At 46.9% G+C, this 26,619-nt stretch overlaps 1 protein-coding gene across 4 annotated transcripts in view; it reads right to left on the reverse strand.

Moving 5' to 3' along the window:
• Nucleotides 1-26,619, reverse strand: part of LOC146026685 (importin-13-like) — a 234,710-nt gene that overhangs the window by 29,146 nt on the left and 178,945 nt on the right. For all 4 annotated transcript variants that reach the window (XR_014454519.1, XM_083157538.1, XM_083157537.1 and 1 more), the window contains 5 exons: nt 18,216-18,952; nt 12,146-12,286; nt 11,383-11,524; nt 10,488-10,654; nt 5,495-5,615 (listed from right to left, as the gene is read on the reverse strand). Coding sequence is in view for 3 of the 4 variants with exons in the window: in XM_083157538.1 (XP_083013664.1) it covers nt 5,495-5,615; nt 10,488-10,654; nt 11,383-11,524; nt 12,146-12,286; nt 18,216-18,952 (1,308 nt within the window). In the remaining variant the exon portion in view is untranslated. The remainder of the gene's footprint in view (nt 1-5,494; nt 5,616-10,487; nt 10,655-11,382; nt 11,525-12,145; nt 12,287-18,215; nt 18,953-26,619) is intronic.

Consider the following 26,619-nt stretch of genomic DNA (forward strand, 5'->3'; position numbering starts at 1 on the left):
AAGTCACACACACACTCACATAGAGTGAACATATAGTTTGAAGAATAGCATTCGTAACAGAATGAACCCATTCATAAAACCTTTGGTAAATCTTAGAACTCAGACTAAGTATAATAGTCTCTTAACATCAGGTAATTAACCCAACCTGAAACTAAACAGTAACCAGGAGAGACAGCGTCGGGTGGGCGTCCAGTGTCACCTATGGAGTCTGAGAAAAGGATTTAACGGTAAGTACAAAATCCCCTTTTCTCTTTCCTCCACTAGGTGACACTGGAGAGTTACAGTGGGGACGTCCCAGAGCTCCCAACACGGGTGGGATGACGCTGAGAGCCCCTTAACACAGAACGGCCAAACCGCGAAGCAGCTGCCGCAAAGGTGTCAAACTTGTAAAAGCGGACAAAGGTCCTCTGACCAGACCACGTAGCCGCTCTACATAGATCCTGTAGAGAAACTCCACGGGCAGCCGCCCAGGAGGTACCCACCGACCTTGTAGAATGGGCGGAAATCGGAGAAGGTGGCACTCTAGAGGAAGCCACATAAGCTTGACGAATTGTCAATCTGATCCACCTGGCCAGGGCCTGCTTGGAAGCGGGCCAACCAGGACGTAAGGAGTCATAGAGTACAAATAAAGCATCCGACTTACGTACAGCCTCTGTTCTGGCCACGTAAATGTGCAAGGCCCGGACCACGTCCAGCGCTCTAGACTCCTGTGAGTCCTCCCGAAAGGCCGGCACCACAATAGGTTGGTTAATGTGGAATGCCGAGACCACCTTTGGGAGAAACACACTAGAGGTGCGCAGCTCCGCTCTATCCTCGTGGAAACACAAGAAGGGTGGCTTACAAGAGAGAGCACTCAGCTCCGACACCCTTCTAGCCGAAGCCAAGGCCAACAGTAGGACAGTCTTCCAAGTGACGTATTTTAGTTCCACCTCCTCCATAGGCTCAAATACAGAGGACTGGAGAAACGCCAGTACCACATCCAGGTCCCATGGAGCAGTAGGAGGCCTGAAGCAGCCGCAACACCCCCTGGAAGAAAGTCTGTACCTGAGGAAGAAGAGCTAGCCTCCTCTGGAAAAAAATGGAGAGGGCGGATACTTGAACCTTCAAGGACCCCAGCCGGAGTCCTGAGGACAAGCCCTTCTGCAAGAACAGCAGCAATCTGGCTAATTTGAAGTTCACAGGAGAGACCCTCCTGGATTCGCACCAGGCCACATAGGCCCTCCAGATGCGGTGGTAATGCACCGAGGTAACCTGCTTTCTAGCTCCTATCATGGTTGGAATCACCGCCTGCGGGATCCCTGCCTTCCTCAGGATGGACCTCTCAACAGCCATGCCGTCAAATGTAGATGCTGTAAGTTGGGACAGGTGAACGGACCCTGTGTTAGCAGGTCGTCGCAGAGAGGCAGAGGCCATGGTTCATCTACTAACAGGCCTGTTAGAACCGTGTACCACGACCGGCGAGGCCAGTCTGGAGCGATGAACAGCACCGTCACCGACTCCCGTCGGATTCTCTGCAGAACCCGAGGGATGAGAGGCACTGGAGGGAAGATGTAAAGGAACTGATCCGTCCAGGGTGCCGTGAGAGCGTCCACGGCCACTGCCTGTGGATCTCTTGTCCGAGCGCAGTACCGGGGCAACTGGTGGTTGTGTCTGGAGGCCATCATGTCTATCTGCGTACAACCCCACCGATGAGTCAAGGTCTGGAAGACCTGGGGGTTCAGACACCACTCTCCGTGGTGGACGTCTCGGCGGCTGAGGTAGTCTGCCTCCCAGTTTTCCACGCCTGGTATGAAAATGGCAGACACGGCCCCTGCGTGCTCCTGCACCCAGCAAAGAATCCTCTTCACCTCTCTCATTGCTGCACGGCTGCGGGTGCCTCCCTGCTTGTTTATGTAAGCCACAGCCGTGGCATTGTCCGACTGCACCCTGATGTCCTTGTTCCGGAGAACCACTTCCGCCTGGAGCAGGGCATAATACACTGCTCGCAGTTCCAGCACGTTGATGGACATCTGTGCTTCCTCCGGGGTCCACAGTCCCTGGAAGTGGAGGCCCAACGTGACCGCTCCCCAACCCCTGAGGCTGGCGTCCGTGGTGAGGAGCGTCCAATTGTGTATGGCGAACCTCCGCCCCTCCTGCAGGTTGCTGGAGTTGAGCCACCACGCCAGTGATGCTCGAGCCTGATGGGAGAGAGAGATTCGCTGCTGTAGAAACAGGTGTGAACCTGTCCACTGGCGGAGCAGACACAGATGGAAGGGGCGAGATCGAAACCGCCCGTACTGCACCGCCTCGAACGTGGCCACCATCCTTCCCAGCAGCCTTGTGCAAAGGAGAACTGTGACCGTTCGATGCTGCAGCACCAGACGAACCGCTTCCTGTAGGGACAAGATCTTGTCCATGGGAAGGAACACCCTTCTCTGGACCGTGTCCAGAGTCATCCCTAGGAACAGGATCCTCTGCGATGGGGTCAGCTGTGACTTCTGGATGTTGAGCATCCAACCATGGGATTCCAGAGTCTGACGTGTCAGGTGGATGTTGTGCAGAAGGACCTCCCTGGACGGAGCCTTCAACAGAAGGTCGTCCAAGTAAGGGACAATTGTAACTCCCTGAGCCCTGAGTATCTCCATCATGACAGCCATCACTTTGGTAAACACCCAGGGCGCAGAGGAGAGGCCGAATGGGAGGGCTCGGAACTGCAGGTGACAGTTCTGGACAGCAAACCGCAGGTATGCCTGGTGAGGGGGCCAGATGGGGATATGCAGGTATGCATCTTTGATATCGATGGATACAAGAAACTCCCCTGGTTCCAGGCCTACAATGACAGACTGCAGTGACTCCATCTTGAAGCGAGTGAACCGCAGGAAGGGATTGAGCTGCTTTAAGTTCAAGATGGGTCTTACTGAGCCGTCCGGCTTGGGAACTAGAAAAAGGCTGGAATAAAATCCCTTTGCCTTTTCCGGTTCCGGGACCGGGATAACCACCCCTAAATCCCTGAGCTTCTGAATGGCGGCCTGCAAGGCCCTGCCTTTCTCCTGAGAAGCTGGCAAACCTGTGGGAAAAAAACGTTGAGGAGGAGGCAACAAGAAATCTATCTTGTAGCCTACTGCTACCAGGTCCTTTACCCATGCGTCCTGGCATGAACCGGCCCATACCTGATGGTAAAACAGCAGCCGGCCCCCCACCCTGTGTTCTGGACAGGAGCTGGGAGAGTCATGCCGAGGGCTTGGAGGTAACCTTTGCATCCAGGATTGGAGCGCTGGCTGAACCTCTGCCTCTTCCTCGGAAGCCTCTGGAGCTAGTAGCCGCTCCCCTCGACCTACCCCTGAATCTGGGGGTGGGGCGAAATGACCAAAAGGACTGCCCTCCAGTAGTAGGAAATGACCTACGTGGGGGAGGGGCTGCAGTGGGCAGGAACTGAGACTTACCCCCTGTAGCCTGTGAAATCATTTTGTCCAATTCTGGACCAAAGAGGGCCTCACCAGCAAAAGGTAATGCTTCCACCGCCTTCTTGGAATCGGCATCTGCATTCCATTGTCTCAACCAAAGATTACGGCGAGCAGAAACTGAGAGGGCAGAGATACGAGCCGCAAGCATACAAACATCTGAAGAGGCTTCTACCAGGTAACCTGCAGCCTCCCGTATGTGTTCCACTAAGAGCAACATATCACTTGCCCCTGGGTCTAGAGAGGAGGCCACCTGGGATGCCCATACCTCCATGGCCCTATTGACCCAACATCCCACTTGTGCTGGACGTTGTAAAAGACCTGCGGCTGAATAAATGTTCTTCAGAGCACTCTCTAACCGCCTATAAGACACATCTTTAAGGGTAGAGGCTCCTGGAATGGGTAACACTGTCTTTTTGGACAAGCGTGATACCGAAGAATCAACAGCAGGTGGCGTCTCACATGCCTTCCTAGCATCCTTAGGAAAAGGATAGGCAGTGAAAAATCTCTGAGACACCTGAAACTTTTTTTTGTCTGGGTGTAACCAGGCTTTTTGCAAGTGTTCATCCAGCTCCTCTGAGGCTGGGAAATATGCAGACTGCTTCTGCTTTTTAGCAAACACTGAGGGACGCGCAGCGGGTCTCACCTCCTCTGTGACATTGAGGGTTAACCTGACTGCTTGTATTAAGTCCTCTAAACCCTGAGAGGGGACATCAGTGTCCTGTATAAGCGGAGCATCAGGCTCAGCATCAGGCTGAGCATCAGGGTCATGAAATTCACCCTCCTCTAGAGCTGGCATGTCACCATCTGTATCATCTAACAGAGGGACCTGAGGAAACATCCTATTAGCAGAAGCCAGTCTAGGGGGAGGGGGTGTAGAGGGGTCTGCATGCAATGCTCTGGACAGACTCTCCACAGCAGAAGTTAGCTCTGCCTGCTGATCCCTGGCTGCATCCCTATCTTGTCTGGCCGAAGATAACTCAGAAGCTAGCTGAGAAATCACTGTAGACAACTGGGAAGCCCATACAGGTATATCCTGCCCCGATGTTGAAGGGGTGGGGGCTGGGGATGCAGCACGAGGGACATAAAATGGCGCCCTCCGCGTGTGGCGCGAATTTATTGCTGCACTTCTTGCAAGCAATCTTTTTACCAGCCATCATACACTCAGCAATCTTACACAGAAAGTGAAAAAGATGGAAATACTGGACAGGAGAGGAGGTATAGAAACAAGGCAGAGTCTGCCACAAGCCTGATACGCGCACTGTATATAAATATAACTTGCGCCGGCTAAGGGACCTTTTTGGACACAGTCCAAGCCGCCCTGACCTCCTATGTCCCGCTGTGACTCACTGAACCAGGGTCACCGGCACTTCCAGACACCTCGAGGGAGCCGCGGATCACGCTGCTGCTTCAATGGCTGCCGCTCCTACAAAGACGGAGGAAGCGGAAGTACCCAGCATGCCGCGCTCTCGCTCCTCAGTAATGGCGCTGTATTTGAAAAGTGCGCTGCCGAGGCTTTTTACACTGAATCCCCCGCTAACGGGAGATCAGTGCTATACTTACCCCTGCCTTAGCTGTCGGGTGCGGCATGCCGACAGGTCCTCGAGGCGCGCTGCAAGCAGCGGCGACGGGACCTCAGGATCTGTGGATCCTGTAGCCAGGTACCGGAGGCAAGCTGCATGCAGCTGCGACCGGACCTGCCGACAGCGCCTGCGTCGCAGGCAGGCAGGGACAGGGAGCTACCTGCCTGTCCTCTTGCTGATTGTAGTATCAATTTACATTAAAAAATATATAAAGCTCAGGAGTGAGCCTTGAACGCACCCAGCTCCCGCAGGGCACATGCTAAGACTGCCTAGGAGAGGAAGTAGAAGGGGAGGAGTTAGTCACTGTTAATTTATTCTAAAGTGCCCAAGCTCCCTGTGGTCCCCTTCTAATTCCCACTGTAACTCTCCAGTGTCACCTAGTGGAGGAAAGAGAAAAAGACTTATTGTAATTTTCACGTATGGTGTTACCAAATCATGTTCCATTTGTCCTAGAGATCTAAAAAAACATACCTGCCAAGAAGGGGGGTGCTCCGAAGAGGTCAGGAGGCGTCCAAGTTTTTCATACAGGTTACTGAGCAGCTCAGCCCCGAGCATTTCATACACGTACATGAGTGTGTCAGAGATGTCCACTCTGCAAGGGAATAATACACAAAAAGATTACGGTATTTCACATCTGACAGTATAAAGGGATCAGTAACACCAGTTACCTTTCTCTGTAAAATGCTTAATTCAACTTGCAGTGAACATAACAGTAAATAGCCCAGGTATAGGTTCCACCGATTTCGATGCTCAGTGGACCAGCAAAGTACACAAGATTTTTCGGAAGCAGAAAACTGTTGGACCAGAAGGAGAGGTGCTGTAAATGACCCAGCCTTAGGTTCTGGATCACACGAGTAAGCGGAGGGACAATTTAGTATTAGAATCAATGACCACTTCTCTTTGTGGTCTTAAAGAGTGTTTAATGGTGCTGTAACTAAGCAACAAGAGGAATAACAGACAAGTATATATATCGCTGTAGCAGCCATGAAGTTTCCATGTGGCCAATAATTCTATAAGTTGGCTTCATTTACAAAGGTTAATGTTACAATATAAGATGTTTGCCATGAGTACAGTATATCTCAAATGACCGTATATTCCAGTCCATACAGTCCAGAGGATGGAAAAGACAATACAGTGCATGGATGGAAGTGGAACTTGCATTACACTACACACTACACTACAATCATATGTTATAGAGGTGTGGGCCAGGGAATAGATACTTTAAGAGCCTAAGGGGCCCATTTACCATGTAATATTTGTGGCTAATATTAAGTATCCCCCGAATGTATGTAGGAGGGACCGCAGCAGGAATCTCCGATCCCTGCTGTGATCGCTCCCGAATCGCTGCTGGACGCATCACCCATAGGTTACTATGGGAAGCGATACCGCCCAATGTTTCAACATCGAGCAGCATCAAATCGGGTCCCTAGGCAGTAGCTCATTGTAGCCATGGGTCAGCGGGGGGAGAGACACCATGGGGAGTCGGGCTTACAGATTCCCGGCCGCTTGTCACTGCCACGCCCCCTTCTCAGTGCTTGGGACACTGAATCCCGCCTGCAAAATGTGTAGAGCAGACCGAGAACGGGACAGGGTTATGGCTGTCGGGCCAGCCCAACAGTCGTGACCCTACATTGAATACCCCCCTATGTCTGAGTTCCTTTATAAGAGTCTTTCCAGGCTGGGTAGTGGAGAAGGCGCATTGATGGGCTCTTAGATCTGTACTAGGTGATTCATCGCGCCTTACGGGCGCTCTTCACACCGGCGTAAGGGGCTGCGCCCCCTTAATTTGTGAACGTTTGTATATGAGAAATATGGTTAGAATTGTATGAAATATGCCCTGTATTGCAACTTGAGTTATAGGTGAAATGTGTTAAATAGAGAGCATATGATGTGGAAGGGGGTGTGTATTGTTTTGTTTAATTAAAAAGCTGTTACAGAGTAAGATATACATTGATAGTGTTGATGGTACAGTGACATTTGTGGGTGTGGCGGGGTGCGTGTTGTTTAGGTGTGTGTGTGTGTGTGTGTGTGTGTGTGTGTGTGTGCAATAGTATAGTAGGGTGTTTTTGAGTCAGCGGCTCCCCACTGGCGGAGATCACAACACAGGAAAACCGGAGGCTGGGTAGTGATAGGGGTGTGTGGGCATAAGGGGGACTAAAGAGGAGGGTGGGAGACACTGTGCAGCTTCTGCCAGTGGGTGAGGGTCCAGCGTGGCAGCACAGGAGTACAGGACGGTGGCCCTGAGTCAGAGTCTCCTCCTACTGGGTGGGAGTTATGGTGCATGAGAGCAGGAGGCTGGGCTATGAGGCATGATAGGGGTATGTGGTGGAAGTTATGCTCACCTGGTGGCTGTTGAGTAATGGTGGATGGTGGGCGTGTACTGTAGCCCTGGCTGGGTGGGGGGAGGGGATGTCAAGGGGGTGGTGTATACACTGGTCTTTTCCCTAGGGGGGGCGGGTTTGTGTATCCCGCTGGGCGGGAACGTTATACACATAGAACACTGGTCTTTTCCCTAGGGGGGCGGGTTTGTGTATCCCGCTGGGCGGGAACATTATATACACAGGGGATTAGTGACAGATTTGGCTAAATATATAAGAGATTATTACAATGTGTCTCCTTGCTGGCTTTCAGCATCACGTCTGTTCCCCAGTTTTCTCTATAGGATTTGTTTGTATTACGGTTGGTCTCTGTGCACCTTGTAGTGCATGGAACTGGTTTCTAGCTCCCAGCACTCCTTGCACTCATTAACTGTGCACTTTCCTGCTGACAATGCGGCCGTTGTTGTTATTTCTATTGTTTTGTATGGTTTACTAAAAATGTTACTGGAAAATACTGGATTTTTTTTTTTTAACATAAATTGTAGAACTAGAGAATTGCTGTGAGTATTCTGATCTGCTTCATTAAGTTCCGTATGGAGTGTGATTTGGAATCTCCCTGAGGTACTGTTCTGTTGGTGCAGCTGTTAGATGTGCCGGCAGACAGTGCTCACATTCCCAGTGTCGCTCTGTAAAATACTGTGGGATATGGTCATAAATCAACCCTATTGAAGTCGACTTGCATTGGGGGTCGATACCTGAAATAGGCAGACATGGCGAAGGTCTACAGGGTTGAAAAGGTTGACATAAGCATTAGATGGACAATGGGAAGTCGACATGGAGTTTTTTACGTCATTATATAATCCAATTCCATGCGTTGGAGTCTGCGATGTGTGACCGTGTCAAATGTCTCTCTAAAGTCTAGATACTGTATGCTACATCTGCGGCTCCCCCTTGATCTAGTATTTGATTCACAGAAAGTGCTTTCCTGCAAGAAGGTCTTCAAGCTAGACGGAGAACTTCTATAGCATTTTAAAGGTTCTGATTTCTGTTTGTTCCGTATATTTCAAGGAAAATGAGTATTGTTCATGGAAATGCAGACTCACTGGAACGATTACACCTTCACCCTCTGGTAGCTGCATGGTATCAAAAAGTGGTGCTGATGGCATTACATTCCCCCTTTTGAGCGATTTAACTCACATTTCTAACTTGGAGAATGTACTTTTTTTTTGTCATTTCTATTGTATAAAGGATTTCCGAGTTAAGAAATATATTGTTTTTTTTTATTTTTAAAATAAGGACATGATTATCCTAATCCGTTCGGCCGTGGGTATGCGTTCGCACGGGTCCAATGTTTTTGCAATGCGCATGTGGGGGGGGGGGGTTGGGTACTCTCCCATGGGAACGCCAGCATTTCATGGGTGTTCCCATGGAAATCACTGAGGCATAGTTACCTCCTCCCCTGCATTCTGCAGGAGACTCCCTGAAATAAGAGCAATCTCTCTCTCTCCCTCATTAGTCTAGCAATCTCCCTCATGTCACCTAGCCCACATTACACTGTTACATTTTTGGGGGAAAAGGAATGAGAGACAGATACATTTACAGTGAATCATCAGCGCCATTTCCCAGCACTTTACCAAGTATAGTAGCTCTTACTAACTGCTGTGGGGCTCGTCTACATTTGGATATAAGTCATTTTAAAAGATTCCTCTCAGATGTAGCAGTGCACAGCCACGCTTCTAGGGGCCACGTTCACAATCTCTCCATATATGGAACTAGACACGCCCCTTAGGTGGAGCATGACACGCCCCCTCAATAGGGTGCTTTGCAAAATTCTACTACCAGCTATAATCTCCCTGAAACTAGTTTTCAAAAGTAGGCAAGTATGCACTGAGGTGACATGGGCAGGCAGCTGACATCACTGAGAGTCACTTTATATATGTGTGTGCATGAACCACATCTTTCGATGGTCGGTGACCATTGAGAGAGGTGGGAGATTCCAGGTCCCGGCAACTCTGCTTGTGCCTTGTGTCTTTTTTGCTTAAATGTGCATCCTAGTCCCACTTGGATGGGACAAAGTGCATAGATTAATTTGATATGCAACACCTGAACAATTGTGTGCCAACGTGACCAAGGCAAAGCTACACCACATGGCTCGTGCCAGTCCTTTCTCGCCACACGGCAATGAGTTTCCAATTACCAGTCTCTATTCTATGAAAGGTTTGCAATCTGCAACTTCAGAGTATCCCTTCTATAGAAAAGTGGTTCCCAACCTAGGTCCCCCTAACAGTTCAGGTTTTCCAAGTCACCCAGCCAATACTCTGTGTATACCCAACGGTCACATTTTAAAACTCCACAGGTGACCTGGAAAATGGGAACTGTTGGGGGGGCCAGAGTTGAGAACCACTGCTATAGAGAATACATAGAAAACAACCTGTGGTTCCAGAGTACCCCAATAATTGTGGGGAAATTGATTTATGTACTTACAGTAAAGCACATATTCCAAAGCCCTTTACAGAGAACATTTGGCCATGCAAATCAGTTCTTTCTACAGTGCAGCTTACTATCTATATACAGAACACGCACACACATTCACTCTAGGGTTATTTTCTCCATAGATTTCCTTCTAGGAACTGGCCAGGGCGGTGCTGTACGGGGGCAGCATGAAGGGGGCGGACTGGGCCTGCCAACCTCACAGTTGTGGGTGGGCCCGGCCCGCTGACGTCACCGTTATGGACGGGCCCAGACAACCGATGTCACCAATTACCAAAGGGGGCGGGCCTGGCCCTGCCAAAGTCACCTCCGGGGAAGCGCCAGGCATATATGGCGGCACTGTGCGCAGGCAGCAAGCTGTTCTAGCAGGGTGCTGCTAGAGGGGGCAGGGTGCATTTTGCCCTTTAAAAATCAGGCGGGGCGCGGCGCCCTGCTAAAACAGCCTAGCGTGAACACTACGCCACACAGTTAGTACCATGGTGAGAATCAAACCCCTGACCTCAGTGCTGTAAGGCAGCAATGCAAACCACTACACCGTCCCTGCGGTCTTCATTACCCTGGTATAAGCCTTACAGATTAGCACCTAACCTTGCCCCTGTCTCCCATGTGAATGCCTGGACAGCAGAGCTGTGTGTATCAGGAGACGATCTACGTACCTGTAGATTCTGAATTGTTCTTTCTCATCGGACGACCAGGAAGCATATTCCTCATCTGCAGGAAACTGAGCTTTCTGGAGCAACACCTCAACCAACTGGAAATAGACCGGGCGATAAATCTGCAGGTACACAGCCTGCTTCTCTGTATCAAAGGACAGGATGTCATCCTAGGAAGAGAAGTCACAAAACATTACATTACTGATACAGAGTTAGAGTTACAGGCTTGGTCTTGGAGAACACTCTAATAACCATTTAGCGTCTGTCAAGGTTCCGGTATCTGTCAGTTTGATGCACTGCCTCCTGTTCCTACCTAAGATTCAGTACAATACAACACAATATACGTGACCATCTGCGGTGTCATCATTATCTGTTATACTGTATGAAGAGACATTAATATACTGTATGTATAAGCACATTTACATAATATCTGGATCAACCTCGGGTTCTTTGCTTTAGTGTTCATTAGTAAAATGTGTCATAATAAATATTGATCCCCCTGCTGTAAATTATTGGCCAGCAGCCCTGCACTTTTATACGGTTGCAGAATTACTTGCTGACTCACAGAATACTTTACAATTAGAGTGAGTGCATTATCCCAGATGTAATAGAACACTCCTGCCAGAAATAGCTTCAGTACCAGCAAGTGTCTGAAACCTTTATACATAAAACTTTACTTGTAGATTTCAATAGCGAGACCTGAACGGCGAGATTCTGCCATCGGCAACTGTAACCAATGTCATCATGTGACACTTTGTAAACAAATCCTGTGACAAATAAGCAAGGCCCTTACTTTATCCACCTGTGTCTATCACCTGTAATTCCAGTAATACCAACAAGTGCCTGAAATGAGACCAGCTGTTGGGTGGATTGGCGTGCACAGGGTAACTGGGCTCACCTGCAGAGTGTACCAGAACGTCAGTGTCAGAGAACTGGTGGTTTCATTGACTGGATAATGTCCGGGAATCCCAGTGCAGAACATGATCATGTTAACCAGGGCGAGAAAGCTTTGCCAGCGATCCACTTGATCCAAGAGCGCCCTGTAAGAGAAGTCAAAATGATTGATGGCGGTATGCTCAGGCATGTCCAAACTGTGGCCCTCCAGCTGTTGTGACACTACACATCCCAGCATGTCTTGCAATAGTTTTAGCATTCCCTTATAGCAAAACTGTGGCAAGGCATGATAGGACTTGTAGTTTCACAACAGCTTGACATAGTTTGGACATGCCTGGGTTAGATGACCAATACATAAATTACTTAATACATCGTTATCTTCATCATACAGAGCAGGGATTGGGGAACCTTGTTCACTGAAGCGGTTTTTGAACTAAATATCCCAGCATGCCCTGCTGCAGGTTTGCTATTCAGCCATGCTAAAACCATTGCAGGTTGCAGGGAATTCTACTGAAGATAGCATGTTGCTATGGGCAACCAATTAGATCCTATTATCTTCTAGAAGGTGGTAAATAAATAGGTAGTAGATTCTGATTGGTTGCTCATAGAAAGATCCCATCTTAGTTAATAAACCCAAGAGTGCTGCTCTTCAGTCCACAGGCGGCGCCAGCTCATACTAAAGATTAATGAATTCACCTCCAGCAGCATAAACGCACAGTGATCACAGGAAACTATAATTGGGATGGATCTGTATCACAAGAACATACCGCGAATGGTTTTCACCGAGCGCAACCACAATCCGGCATATCCCATGGGAAGTCTCGATGTCTCCATTCTGCACGGCCTGGTGGAGCTGGTCTTGCAAGTTGAGGGCCTCTGGGATCAGTTTTACGAGAGTGTTCACGTACCTGTGCCAATGGCAGATAGAATATTTCACCAAGATATACAAACAGGAAGTAAAACACACGCTACGCGGAAGAGCTAAGTGCCGCACATGACATCATTCTCAGGCACCGACCTCCAAAGGAACTCCAGCTTCTACTGCTTAGAAGTCACATGGTTCTAATAACTCTGCAGATCAGACCAATCCTCAGAGCGATTATCTGATCAGTGGGCATCCCATACACATCATGGGATATATTATTTCCTCAAGGAGATTAGAAGGCCGGTATATCAATTTTTAAGCAGGTCATAATACATAACTTTCCGTCTTGACAGTTACAGGTGCATTTATAGCAGTCAATTGAATACGCATCTATGAAAATTGCAAGTCGATCCACAGATATCAGGTGAACGGCCTGGTAATTGCATAGGTGTGCACCCAGTGAATTCCAAAAAGTTGGTCATGGATTATAAAGGCTTTATAGAAATAAAGCGGCATTGTGTTTATTGGCAGACTGACAGCTAATAAGCAAGTTTACAAGTAAACAAGTCTGTCTGGATACTAAAAAAAAGAGAGGACACCCTGGGGCAGATGTATTAAGCTCGGTGAAGTGATAAATTGTCTGGTTTTTATCAACGGCCAATCAGCTCCTAACTGTGAAGTTACAGGCTTGGTTTGGAAAATGACAGGTAGGAGCTGATTGGCCGGTGATAAAAACCAGACACTTTATTACTTCACTGAGCTTAATAAATCTGCCCCACTGTTACAGGAAATACATTTTAGCTTTGACTCAAGCACCCTGCACCTTTCAAAACCCATGCAGTTCCTCTTCCCTGCCTTTGGTGCCACTCACTGTGGTGCAACAAATGCAGAGAGCAACACCCCAAGGCAGGAAAGAGGAACTGCATGGGTATTGAGAGTTGCAGGGTGTCAGAATGAACACTAGATTAATATTTATGTACAAATGATCATTAACAATATGCAACACCTGGTTGTCCCGCATGTCAGTATTTTCACTAAAGTGACGAGATTCAGTCTAATGACAGAGGAGAGCTTAAAGGGGCGTACACACTGGGCGATTTCAGCCCCATTTCTAAGCGATCTGACTAAAGGTGCGTAAACACAGGGCAATATTTCGCTGGGAATATATTGCTCAGCTATCATATTGCTCAGTGTCCAGTTTTCATCTGTGACCAGAGATGGTCGCAGATGAAAATGTCACACTGCCGGGAGAAAAGGCAGGGGAAGTCGCTGGTCGGAGTAGCATGTTCCTCCGACAAGCGACCATTCAGGGGCTGAAAAGGGGAGAGCGCACCCGGCAACTTATCGCTGGTGCACACTCCAATCGCTGCCAATATGGTCGCACTGCCTTTCCTGCTAGATTGCGCAGCTTTGCCTATTAAAAACAGGCAAAGCCCCGCTCAGCACACAGCATAACCTGATGTACCCCCATCAGTGCTGAGCCATTGTGCTTAAGCCTGCCGCTCAGTAAGATAGCCGGGTCGCCACATGTGTATGCCCTCTAATATTGCTGCTGCTATCGGAGCTATTCTAATCAGGGCGCTGCTAAGATGAAAAATGCCGGTACTCGCGGGTGTTTAGTCGCGAGTATGGCATTTTCCGACTTAATTGGTCTGTGGCGACGCTGTTTGCGCCACACTTGGGCTTATATCAGCATTGCTGGCCTAGTTGTGCAAGAAGAAATCCACTAGTCGGAGTTAGTTAGATTAGCAGCGCGAGCTCCCTCTCGGCGATATTCACAGTGCGGCGTATTGAGTTCACCCCATTGTTATCTTCGGATTTATTTATATAGCAATGCCCACTGTGCACCAATTTTAATATTATAATTTAGGATTATCTTGAAAAAAAAAAAAAGGACATTTTGATGAGGGTACTTCCTTCTCAAAGAGGTTACTACCGGTTTACACAAAGCACGGTACATAGTAAGGTGCGCTGTAGGGGCAATGTTAAATCTAGACCCCCATCCCCACTACTCCTCAGCAGATTTTCTTTTCATGTTGTTCTCTGGTCTGTGAATCTCAATGCCATGAAACGTGCACAATGATGTAATCAGCGATGGTCTCTAGGGGGATGTCTGTAATAGAATGACTACGGCATTTATTATTTCTGTAACTTGCAATGGCACCGGGAGGCAAGGCATATAAAGGTTTATCTAACGTACAAGCTGGCACTGGGGTCTATATGAAGCCCCTGCCCTTCCGATAACCTTGCCCTAGACATTTATAAGTATGCTCAGTTTTAGCTAGCCAAGCGTTCATGCGAGAAAGTCTCCCAGCAGCCTGCTCTGTTGTCTAGCAAGAGCCTGCGATGCACCATACACGCACTAATCCCTGCAAATCCGACACACTGTGTCTTCAATATCGGCCCAGCAGCAAATAGGTTAATTATGCTGCATTCTCCAGATGTGGAGCAAAATACAGCATCTCAGGGCTGCAATTAAGTCCCTTTATTATTACTGGTGTGAACACGCAGGGAGGAGGGAAGGAGAGGATAAGGGGTTGCTAAGCAACTGGAAGGTTAAGTGGCCAATCAGAGAGCTGTATTCAGTCATGATGGGTATCAATTCCCAGGGATGGCTGAAGCTGCTGTTAGATTAGAGCAGGAACAGCACCTTCCCCCCCAATACTACACACCTTCAAATGGTGCAATAACTCCACAGCTAGAACGCCAGCATGTGAATCGATAGGGACCTCTGAGCAGGGATGCTTAGGAAAGAGCATCTATCCAGCCTCTATATTAATACTCTATCTGGATGCACTTATGATGCTCTGGGAAAAAATAGGGTGGGGGAAGGGAGAGTGCATACAATATGTGCACTGGTAGGAACTTCCGCACAGGGAGAGTGAGAATGTATTGGTGAGGAGGGAGGTCGATGAAGCCAGCTGTAAGGGATGCATGTGTGGGGGGTGGTTGACTCGTCAAATCATTACAGTAGCAATATCTGTGCACAGGGAGGTTACTGCAGTTACACTAGAATATACTATACTGTGAACTGCGAGGGACCTCCAATCAACTGATCAGACGGTTTTGTTATTTACACACAGCCACAATGTCCAGTACTGGTCTGAAATGTGTATTGCTCTACCAGTACTAAAGACTGTAATATATACATAGTCTATACAATATAGAATACTGGTACATACTCTATACAAGCCTGTGCAACACACATGCTACATAAAGCCGACCATGTGTTGCAGGGAAGAACGCACCAGCCAACCACTTCGTCTGAGTGTGGGAAACTTAAATCAGTTTGTTAAAGCGCTCCCCACAGTCATGCCATAAGGTGGGAGTCACTGGATTCAGCTGAGCATGGACATGAATTAGGACACATTATACCAATGACACATAGGGTGGTATTCAATTGTTATATCATGCTTGATCTCCCGACTAAAGTGACAATATTCAATTGATCTATTTTGCATATATCTCACTCATTATGGTCAGGTTTAGCTATGTATTCGTGCATTTCATCTCACCACCCCCCAGGGATATCGAGCTGAAATACTGGTAAAAACAATTGAATGCCACCCATAGTCCAGCATGAAACATACAGTGAATAAGAACTAGCCCAAAGACAACTATCTACATATATTGCATGGAATTAAAAGAATGGGTGGGTGGGGGGGGGGGGGGGGGGGGGGGTTTAAAGACGGTAAAACAGACTCCTTTATTTCGGTCTTAACGACCCATGTAAATGGAGATGGAGATTGCACCAGTTACTATTCCCAGTAATGGATGAAAACTGCTGTTCCACGAACATTGTGGCAGGGAACCAAGTAAGGCCAGCAGAGTACCTGGCTGCATTAATAGAGGAATCATTTATTCTCCTGTAAATAACCTTGGTTAGATCACACTGCTGATAGTGCTAGGAGTGGCTGGAACCAAACTCATGATAAAAAAAAAAAAATGACCATTTAAGGAATCAATGGCTTAAAAAAACGGAGAAGCAGACAGTGCTTTAAATCAATATTTCGGGGAGATACGCCCCTTTATCAGGATATACAAGTGCTGCATATTTGTGAGCATCAATTGCAGTTTGAAAATCAGCCCACAAACTCTCCACCCCATCCCCAGCCCCCATCTGCTTCTACCTCCAATCTCTGTCTTCACAGCTCCCTCTCTCCAACTACAGTAGGTTTAAACAGATCAGTGTCCCTGCAAAAATTGCTTTCACTTTCTGTTGTGACATCTTTTAGCAAACAAAGGAGTAATTTGGTAAGTCACCTTAAAGAGGTGAGGAGAAGTTAGCCTTTTTGAGCCAGTGTGTTCACTTCCTTCACAAACTCAACATGGAGCTCACATGAGGCCACGGTAGACCTGTGATCATCTACGACTATAAAAAAGTAATCTGCGACCGTCCCAAACCACTGTGGTGTAGAGAATTCCAGCACAGAAGAAGGTCTTTTAAAGACAAACCATGCTGCGACCAGCCTATGTCAACCATCATGCCGGTCATAGTTGAGTTGGATGCCTGGATGACCAATGACCATACTCCGCTTGTTACTCCATAAAAAACTTGGCCTAAACAAGGTTTCTGCATGCTGTTTGCCCAATTAGCTGACTTGAGAGCATGAAGAGGTTCAGGGGACTTCACTGGTGGGGGACAACAGTGATGAATCCTGGATCTACAGTTTCAACCTCAGGACCACACAAGCCAGCCCAGTGGGCACATCACCACAAAGGTTCTGTCATGGCCAGAGAATGGCCAAGCAGATTGTGGGTGATTTTCTGCCCAAGACTGGTCATATAACACCACACCACTCATGTAGCAGCACATAGTCACTGAGGACTGGAAGGCCAACCAATGTCTGCCACAAGTGCTGGAAGCCACTTCCAGGTCCCGTCAAAGAAGCCATGTTTGTGGTGCCCACAAGACCAGCAAAGTTGTGGATTTTCAGGCAACATCTTTATGTTCCCACAAACCAAGCTCAGAATTCATGGGACTTATTTTGAGTCACCAGAAGCTGCAATGGAGATCTTCCTCCAACATGTAGAAGACATACCTGCTTCCGACTGGTCCAGCTGCTTTACTAAGTGGGTTGAGTATATCCGACCTCGCATAGACCCGCTGGCAAATATTTTGAAAAACATGTAATGTTCACTCGCACATATAATACTTTTTTGTGCATCTAGAAACTTACTGCACACCCTTCGTATGAGTCTCTAGTATCTGAAATGCTTGGGACCACAAGTATTTGTGAGTTCATTATTTGTCTGTAGATTAGAGCACGCGCATACCATAATGAAATGTCTTGTGGTTGTGACCCCAAGTCTAAATATAATATGCATTTATGTACACCTATATACATACATACATAGCCAGAGGGTTATTTTATACAACACTTTTTTAATTAATAATTTCATGCATGAAAGAAAGTTTGTGTACATTGAACCAACAGAAAGCAATGGGGTCACTATCTTAGTCATGCTCAAAAAGCTTCAAACAGAATATTTTTATAGAATAGAATATAAACATTAGGGGGTATTCAATCCCTGACGCTATTTCTGGCGCCTATTCAATTCTGTTCTTTCCAACAGCATTGAAGGAGGAACTTGACAAAACAGATCAGACTTTCAAACCAATCGCATCTGTTTTGAGTTATTGGCCGGATCTCGAGAATCCATAGCCGTTTTCACAGACACGCCCCCTTTTCGCCACTCGACAGATGGAACATTGAATTCCACCTGACGATAAACTGTAGAGCCGGCAGAAAAACGGGGCAGGATTGAACACCTTTCTAAAGCTGCTCCTCACCACTATAGTGGAAATGTAAGCGTTTTGCAGGCTGACAGACTATTATATAAAAATGTATGTTAACAACCCCTGACATCTAAACTGCAGTTTTAATTCTCCTTTACATTATGCAAGATAACTGGAGAGAACAGCATGACAGAGGCTTAGAAAGGAAGAAACAAATGAAGTAGAGTCTGACCTTTGTGCGTCCGGCTGCGAGATGGTGTTTACCAAAGCCTCCACTGCCGCGTCAAACAGTTCCGGATTGCGCAGAGCAGAGAACGCAGCCAGTGTCAATCCCTCGCACTCTGGCAGCGGGATGCCTAGCTGTGCCCAACTTGAGAAACATTTCAACACCTTCTGCTTGACAAAGCCCGGTGAGTCGCTTTGCTGTAAAAGCTGGCGCAGCAAAGGAAAGACACACGCGCACTCTTGGGACAGACAACCGCGTACTTGTCCTTTGCGGTAAGGTGGGAGGCGGCTCGTCTGGAACTCCTCTGGCAACACAGTCAATAACTCCAAGAGTGCCAGGCAGCGGGCTCCGCAATCGGCCTGCCCTCCCTCTGTTTGAAACACCCTAACCATGTCCGGAACAGCGTGCGGCCAAGCGTCGGGCATCATGTTAAGCGCCAAAGAAGCCAATGCCACACAAAGCCGCGTGAGCACTATTTTGGAGCCACTGGCAAAGGCAGAGATCTGTGTGAAGAGTTGCGATTTGAGGGTTTCGTACTGGTCTGAGGGTATATCCCCCCAATAGCGGGATATCTTGATGTGTAGTGCGCTGGCCCCAAAGTACTGGATTTCTGGAACTTTTCCACCATTCAGAAGCTGCCAGCTGAATTGCCATGCCTGTGGAGACACCTGTGCTTGCATTAACCACTTCTGGGCAAGGTTCTTGTTGTCAATGTTGGGATCGTAATATAACTGGTGAAGTGCCTAGAGAACAAGAAACACACCATGAGATCGGAAACCATCACAGTACAGGGAATGTGCACTGAATAAAGATACCAACACTATGGGCCAGCAGATCCTCCAAGATTTAAAAGTGGTAAAGTGGAGAGTGAAAAAAAAAAAAACACAGCCAATCAGTTCCTAAATGTAATGGTGCCCATACGCGCTGCTACAGCAGCGTGCGTTGCGATGGGATGCGCGCTCCTGCGCGCATCTCATAGCACAGTACAAAAAGCATGTGCTGCACATACTTTTTGTACTGCTTTCGGATCGCATCGCACACACATTGCATGCAAAATGCATGCCGTGCAATCTAGCCCATAACGCATGCGATTCTTGCAGCGTGTATGGGCATCTTAACATGGCAGCTGGGAGCAGATTGGCTGGTTGTTTATTACTCCGCACGTTATAACTTTTTGAACCTTAGTGCACCTGGCCCTAAGTCATTTAAAACGTGACCTTTTAAATATTATTTGAAGAAATGAGGCAGTTGTAAGTTATTAGTCCCCGAGTGCAGGTAAAAAGTTATGTTATCACCCATTTAGCACTTGTACAATTACCTTATGTCTCTGGAGCTGGTAAATGACATCATATAAGCAAATTAAGCTCTCCTGCAATTAATGCCACTAAGGGGGGGTATTCAAACCCGGGCTAATTTTTCGCCATGCAAATAATCTGCAATTTTTGAGTGACTTCGACTCGCCCTATTTATTCCCAGGGCTGATTTTTCGCCTGAGCAAAAAAATCCAGCATTGTCAAAAACCACATGGATAGGTGAAATGGTCGCAAATTCACAACAATTTTCCCCAATCCCCAAAAAAAAAAAAAAAAGCAAATTGGCATCGGCGAAAATGGACACAAAACGGGCGATAATACTTAGAAAAAAAACAATTCCAGGTTTAGGTTAAGCTTGAAAAACTAAAACAAAAACTTTTTCCCATTTTCTGACGACAGATACTGTACAGTTACAGATATACAACAAACAATTCTGCAGCCAGAACACTTGTGGGAATGGACAGATTTTCATTTGAATATAATGTGCTGGTCTCTCAGGAACATGGGGACATACCTGCTTTGTTCTATGGTGTGATAGTAAAGGTGCCCACACACTAGAAAGATCTGCGATCTTAATATGTGCGCATAAATTAGCCTTGAAATCTTTTGTCCGTCCTGTCCGCTTGCCTGAAAAGATTTCGGCCAAGCGCACATCTTTACCAAAGATTTCTTTCAAGATCCCATGTGCGTTCCTATGGATCTCTTGTTAAATCTTCTGATCTTTCATGCAGCATGTAAGATCAGAAGATTTAGCAAAAGATCTGCGGGAGGGCGCATCCGACCGATATCGGACGATTTTCGACCGACTATCGGTAAAATGTATCGGAAATCGCCCAATTGGCAAAAAAAATCATTCTAGTGTGTGGGCACCTTTACATTGCACTATCCTTCTCCCTACGGCAGAAGCAGCAAGTCTTTCTAGGGATGGCCAGGACCAATACAGTACTAATACTTTATACATTCTTAACAAGATTTTCATTTGCGCCCGTTTAGTATGCAGCATGGGAAGCAGTCTGTGGGAAGGCACATTTACTTTTCCACTACCGTTCACATTCCACAAGACCCACTGATCGTTAGTGGCTTCATGCTTCCAAAGTATGTATTGTATGTGTGCTTGTGTACTGAATCACTGTATGCATCCCGGCCGGTAGTGGGAGTGTAGACGTGTGCTCCATGCATCTCATGCTGCATACCAAACAGGCCCAAATGGATCTGTGTGGAATCGGATCATGTGCAGGTGCTCAACCCATAGTGCAAGCTGCAAAGAAAAGATAACAGCACATCTGATTGGTTGAATGCATCTGGTTCTGGATCACAGATATACAGCAGGGGTGGCAGTTGGTCCTCGATATCTGCCAAAGGTTCATGTTTTCCAGGTCATCTTTGGTTATATAGAATGAGTCAGTTAGGATTGAATGCTGAACATGTTTGTAAATGTTATAGTTAGTAATGACTGCACCTGTGCTCCAGCTAGGTGGTTTGGGACATGTTATAGTTAGTAATGACTACACCTGTGCTCCCCGCTAGGTGGTTTGGGACATGTTATAGTTAGTAATGACTACACCTGTGCTCCAGCTAGGTGGTTTGGGACATGTTATAGTTAGTAATGACTACACCTGTGCTCCAGCTAGGTGGTTTGGGACATGTTATAGTTAGTAATGACTGCACCTGTGCTCCAGCTAGGTGGTTTTGGACATGTTATAGTTAGTAATGACTACACCTGTGCTCCAGCTAGGTGGTTTTGGACATGTTATAGTTAGTAATGACTACACCTGTGCTCCAGCTAGGTGGTTTGGGAAGTGTTATAGTTAGTAATGACTGCACCTGTGCTCCAGCTAGGTGGTTTGGGAAATGTTATAGTTAGTAATGACTACACCTGTGATCCAAATAGGTGGTTTGGGAAATGTTATAGTTAGTCATGACTACACCTGTGCACCAGCTAGGTGTTTGGGAAATGTTATAGTTAGTAATGACTGCACCTGTGCTCCAGCTAGGTGGTTTGGGAAATGTTATAGTTAGTAATGACTACACCGGTGCTCCAGCTAGGTGGTTTATGAAATGTTATAGTTAGTAATGACCAGCTAGGTGGTTTGGGAAATGTTATAGTTAGTAATGACTACACCTGTGATCCACATAGGTGGTTTGGGAAATGCTATAGTTAGTAATGACTACACCTGTGCTCCAGCTAGGTGGTTTGGGAAATGTTATAGTTAGTAATGACTACACCTGTGCTCCAACTAGGTGGTTTGGGAAATGTTATAGTTAGTAATGACTGCACCTGTGCTCCAGCTAGGTGGTTTGGGAAATGTTATAGTTAGTAATGACTACACCGGTGCTCCAGCTAGGTGGTTTATGAAATGTTATAGTTAGTAATGACCAGCTAGGTGGTTTGGGAAATGTTATAGTTAGTAATGACTACACCTGTGCTCCAACTAGGTGGTTTGGGAAATGTTATAGTTAGTAATGACTACACCTGTGCACCAGCTAGGTGGTTTGGGAAATGTTATAGTTAGTCATGACTACACCTGTGCACCAGCTAGGTGGTTTGGGAAATGTTATAATTAGTAATGACCACACCTGTGCTCCAGCTAGGTGGTTTGGGAAATGTTATAATTAGTAATGACCACACCTGTGCTCCAGCTAGGTGGTTTGGGAAATGTGAACTAACGGTAGGTCTTAAGGACTGATTTGGCCACCCATGATCTGCAGTGTCTACATAGAAAGTCAAAAGGCCTACCCCAAAAGGTCATCATGCAATAAGTCAACTGGGTCAAAGGTCGGCATGAAAAAAAGAAAGACACGACAAGGTCCACATGAGTTTACCGTGAATTTATTTTTTCCCTTTAACCATCTTGTTCTTAACTTCACCATCCACGTTGGCATAAGGCTGAATATAAGTGTGCCGAGCATGGCGATTGTACACCTCACATAAAATGGGGGTCTATGTCAACAGACACCAAAAAAAAAGTGAAAAACTGAGGTCTACCTTTTCATGTCGAAATATTGACCGTCAACCTTTTGGGATCCATCTAATAATCTACACCGGAATGCAACTAAGTTCAGCCATTAGCTCAGTGGCGCTGTCCGGCTCTAAGCAGCGGCAATCCCGAGAATTTTCCGGGCTTGCCAGTCTGGGCACTGAAGCATAGCCCGGAAAATTCCCAGGATTACCACTGAAAGGGTAAAGCCTTAAAAAAAAAAAATAAACATGAGGGTGAAAGAGTGATAAATGTCCAGCCATGTTATAGGCGGAGTTTGAAATCTGGCAGTTGAGCGGATTGGCTGGACATGTATCACTCGTTATTACCCTTGCGTTTATCTCTTTTTAAGGCTGAATACATTTGCCCCTTTGTTCTTTTCAAAGCACATTTTGGGCCTGATTCAGATGCGGTCATGGCTTAGCGATTATCTGTAGAATGTACAGGTGTCCTGGGCGCATTCTGCATGCAGCAAGGTACCTTTGTGATGCTGCTGGCAGTGGGGAATCAATCAGAAAGTGATTGACAAAAAAATTACATTTGGGAAGAGGTAAATGGGAGTGTCTTCAAAAACATTGCTGTTTCCCAGTCCGCTTCTTGCTGAGATCTCGTACGCGTAAAACATGGTGCCGGTGTTTCAGCTCCAACAGCCATGGAGGCACTCAGGGAGTCAATGTTCCTTGCATCGGTGTTGTAATTGCAATGGAGTGCCCAGTAGCTGAGCATGTTGCGATGGTTTTGGTGGGAGTCCCTGTTCACTTGTAATGGCTTGCAGTTCCGTCACTGACTCGGTCTTGAGTCGGCAATGCAACGGCATCTGAATCAGGCCGTTTATGTGTGCAAATAGTTCCAACTCAGCACAAGTTTATCTGTCAGAGAATATCCTGTCGTTTCAGTATAAGAAAATATTTCTTCAACAGAAACGCTTTGTTGCCAACTACAATCTAAAGATTTATAGAACACAGGGGCTTATTCAGAGAAGTACTCCGATATTTGCAGTTTATTGAGGTTTTTATTAAAGCGCATGTGCAGGAGTTAAAGGGCACATGCATCCCGATGACTCTGCAATGTGGGTAGCAACAGGGAGCGGTAAGAAAAACATGTGTGTCTTGCTACCATTTATAGGCACGTCTGAGCCAACAACACCTTTCACCCATTCTGAGTAGCCGTAGGGTGACCCAAAAGGCTGATTATTGACTGATCTGCACTTTTGGATTTTCAATACGCCTAAAACAAAACGGTAGCCATTTCTAGTGTGAAATGATCTAACAGGAGCTGTCTTGGAGCAGCCAGACCCCACCTGTTGTCAGGCCATTTAGCAGAGAGCCTAAAAATATCCCGTGATGTGGTGCCCAGCATTATGGTGCATTCAGTAATGAGTAGTACTGTATTGATTTCAGTGCGAGCATCTGTAGTCCCTCATTTCCTTACACTGTTTGTGTGTCATTTATACTCACGTCAGGGAGATCCTATCACTGGGGACGGGCAGCTGCCGTAGTCCCTGGAGTGTCAGGCAGCGCTGTGGCATGTTGCATCAGGAAAGTCACCAAGCCTTGATAGGATTGTATGTGCCACATATTGCACATGTCCCAGCAAGAGGAAGAAAGCAGCAGCTGTCAACTGGGGGCCTGACAGCCGGGCATAGAAATACGGCAGGAACTACAGATATGCCAGCGGGTACAGACGACAGCCCAGCACGTAGCCAGGAGACAACTCGTTCTCCCCATGATAGGTGGTAACACAAGAGAAAATGTTATATACTATATTAAGTCTTTGATTAAAGGTACACTGAGCCAAATATACAGAATGCAGCCACCTGATTACAACCACCGGCCAGCGAAGTAAATAACATTGATTATATTGTTACAATAGCACGTGTCAAGGAGTGGAATATTTTATGCCAATATATCACAAAAGAAACCGATATATATTGCTTCGGCGCTGCGATACAGCCGATGTCCGATATATATGGCTGTGTGTATGTACACTTGCTGCAGGACCACAGTGAATAACTCCTCAACTAGGTGGACACATATTTTTACAGGACACATTGGGCGAAAGCTTGGTAAGTAAGTACGTGCACTTACCAACCTTAAGCTGGGATGAAATATAAATATTTTTGATGTTATGCACAATAATGTTAACAATATTTCCGTGCATATCGTTTAGGGTGTATGCACCATTTCGTTAACCATGCGGGCTCCTGCGATTCGTTAATGACCCCTTCTGTTGTCTGTACACCCAGTAAATTCCTAACTATATCATCAATGACAGATATACTACTGGAGGCAGCCACTGAACCAGCAACAGGGTTAAAGGCGCTCAAGGAACACCGCACCCCTTCCACACCGCTAATTGCTGGTCTGACAACGCATCAACCCGGGTTGAGGTGCGGTGTGAAAGCACCAAGGCTTATAACCTGGGTCGACCAACACGGCAATTCAACCCGGGTTATAAGGGTTAAGTATGGGTCGCCCTCCATATAAAGGAGCAACCCCGGTTTAATGTGAAAGCGCCAGAGTCTGACCCGGCATAGCGATGTGAAAGGGGTATGATGTGAAGGATAGTCCTTCTTGTCTTATCCCACAAATTCCTTAAAAAGTTAATGCTATGGGGGAAATTTACTAAGATGCGAGTTCTTCACATGGGATGTTGCTATGGAAAACCAATCGGATACTATCATCTTCTTCTAGAAAGTGCTAAATAAATAAGAAGTAGAATCTGATTGGCTGCCCATACAACATCCCATGTGAAATAGAAATTCCATCTTAGTATATGTCCCCGTATGACAGAAAGGTGTGAGAACACACGGTGGATTGCAGTGTGCGGTGTATGCCGCTCTAAGTAGCTGTAGACCAGGCAGAGTGCCCAAGCTGACCCCTGCCAACCAATGAAAGAATCTACAATAGGCGCAGGAGCATTAGACTGGACTATAGAGCAGAGGAAGACTGGTAACCTGGTCTGACAAACCAAGGGCCTGATTCAGGTCAAGCAACTCCTTTTTTTAATAGACAAAACCATGTGCATTGCAGGTGGGGCAGATGTAACGTGTGCAGAGAGAGTTAGATTTGTGTGGCGTATGTTTAAACTGAAATCTACATTGCAGTGTAAAAATAAAGCAGCCAGTATTTACCCTGCACAGAAACAACATACATCACAAAAATGTAACTCTCTCTGCACATGTTACATCAGCCCCACCTGCAGTGCACATGGTTTTGTCCAGTAAAGCAGGAGTTTGCTTTTGCCGTACTTGTTTCCTAGCACGGCGCCCACAATATTCAGTCGTATGGCATTGTATTCAATTTAAAATTGTATACCATTGTATATGGCAGGGCTGGGCAATTGCGGCCCCTCAGATGTTGACGAACTACACATCCCAGGATGCTTTGCATTAGTTTTGCTATGTGGCCATGCTGAAACTGATGCAAGGCATGCTGGGATGTGTAGTTCATCAACATCTGAAGGGCCGCAATTGCCCAGCCCTGGTATATGGCATAAATAAATAATAAGAGTAGGGTGCACCCTATAAGCACCCTAATGGGTTTTTTCAATGTTAAATGGTCCCCCTATACGATTTTTAATTGTATAAGCACCTTAAAAGGTGCTTACAAGGTTAAATGCACCCCCACGCCACTATCAACGCCAACCCGAAGCGTGGCGAGCGCAGCAAGCCCGCGAGGGGCGGCGGTACGCGTCCTCCAACCTTTTCATACCCCCACTATCCAAGTCAGCGTGGAGTTGATTTTATATAGTGTGGCGAGCACAGTGAGCCACCGAGCCCGAAGCATGGCGAGCGCAGCGAGCCCCGCAAGGGGACGCGCATTACTTCACATGTATTCCGCGTCTGCTCGACACACTATATAAAATCAATTCCACGCCGACGTGGAAAGTGGGGGTATGAAAAGGTCGAAGGACGCGTACCGCTGCACTCGCCACGCTTTGGGTTGGCGTTGATAGTACGGGTGGCGTGGGGGTGCTTTTAACATTGTAAGCACCTATTACGGTGCTTATACAATTATTTATCTTATAGGGGGCCCATTTAACATTGATCAGGATGCACTATGGCAAGTAGGTGGTGTGATGCTCTGGGTAATGTTCTGCCGGGGAACCTCAGTTCCT

This window comes from Crinia signifera, chromosome 8, assembly GCF_055691185.1.
Source record: "Crinia signifera chromosome 8, ASM5569118v1, whole genome shotgun sequence".
Taxonomy (NCBI): Eukaryota; Metazoa; Chordata; class Amphibia; order Anura; family Myobatrachidae; genus Crinia; species Crinia signifera.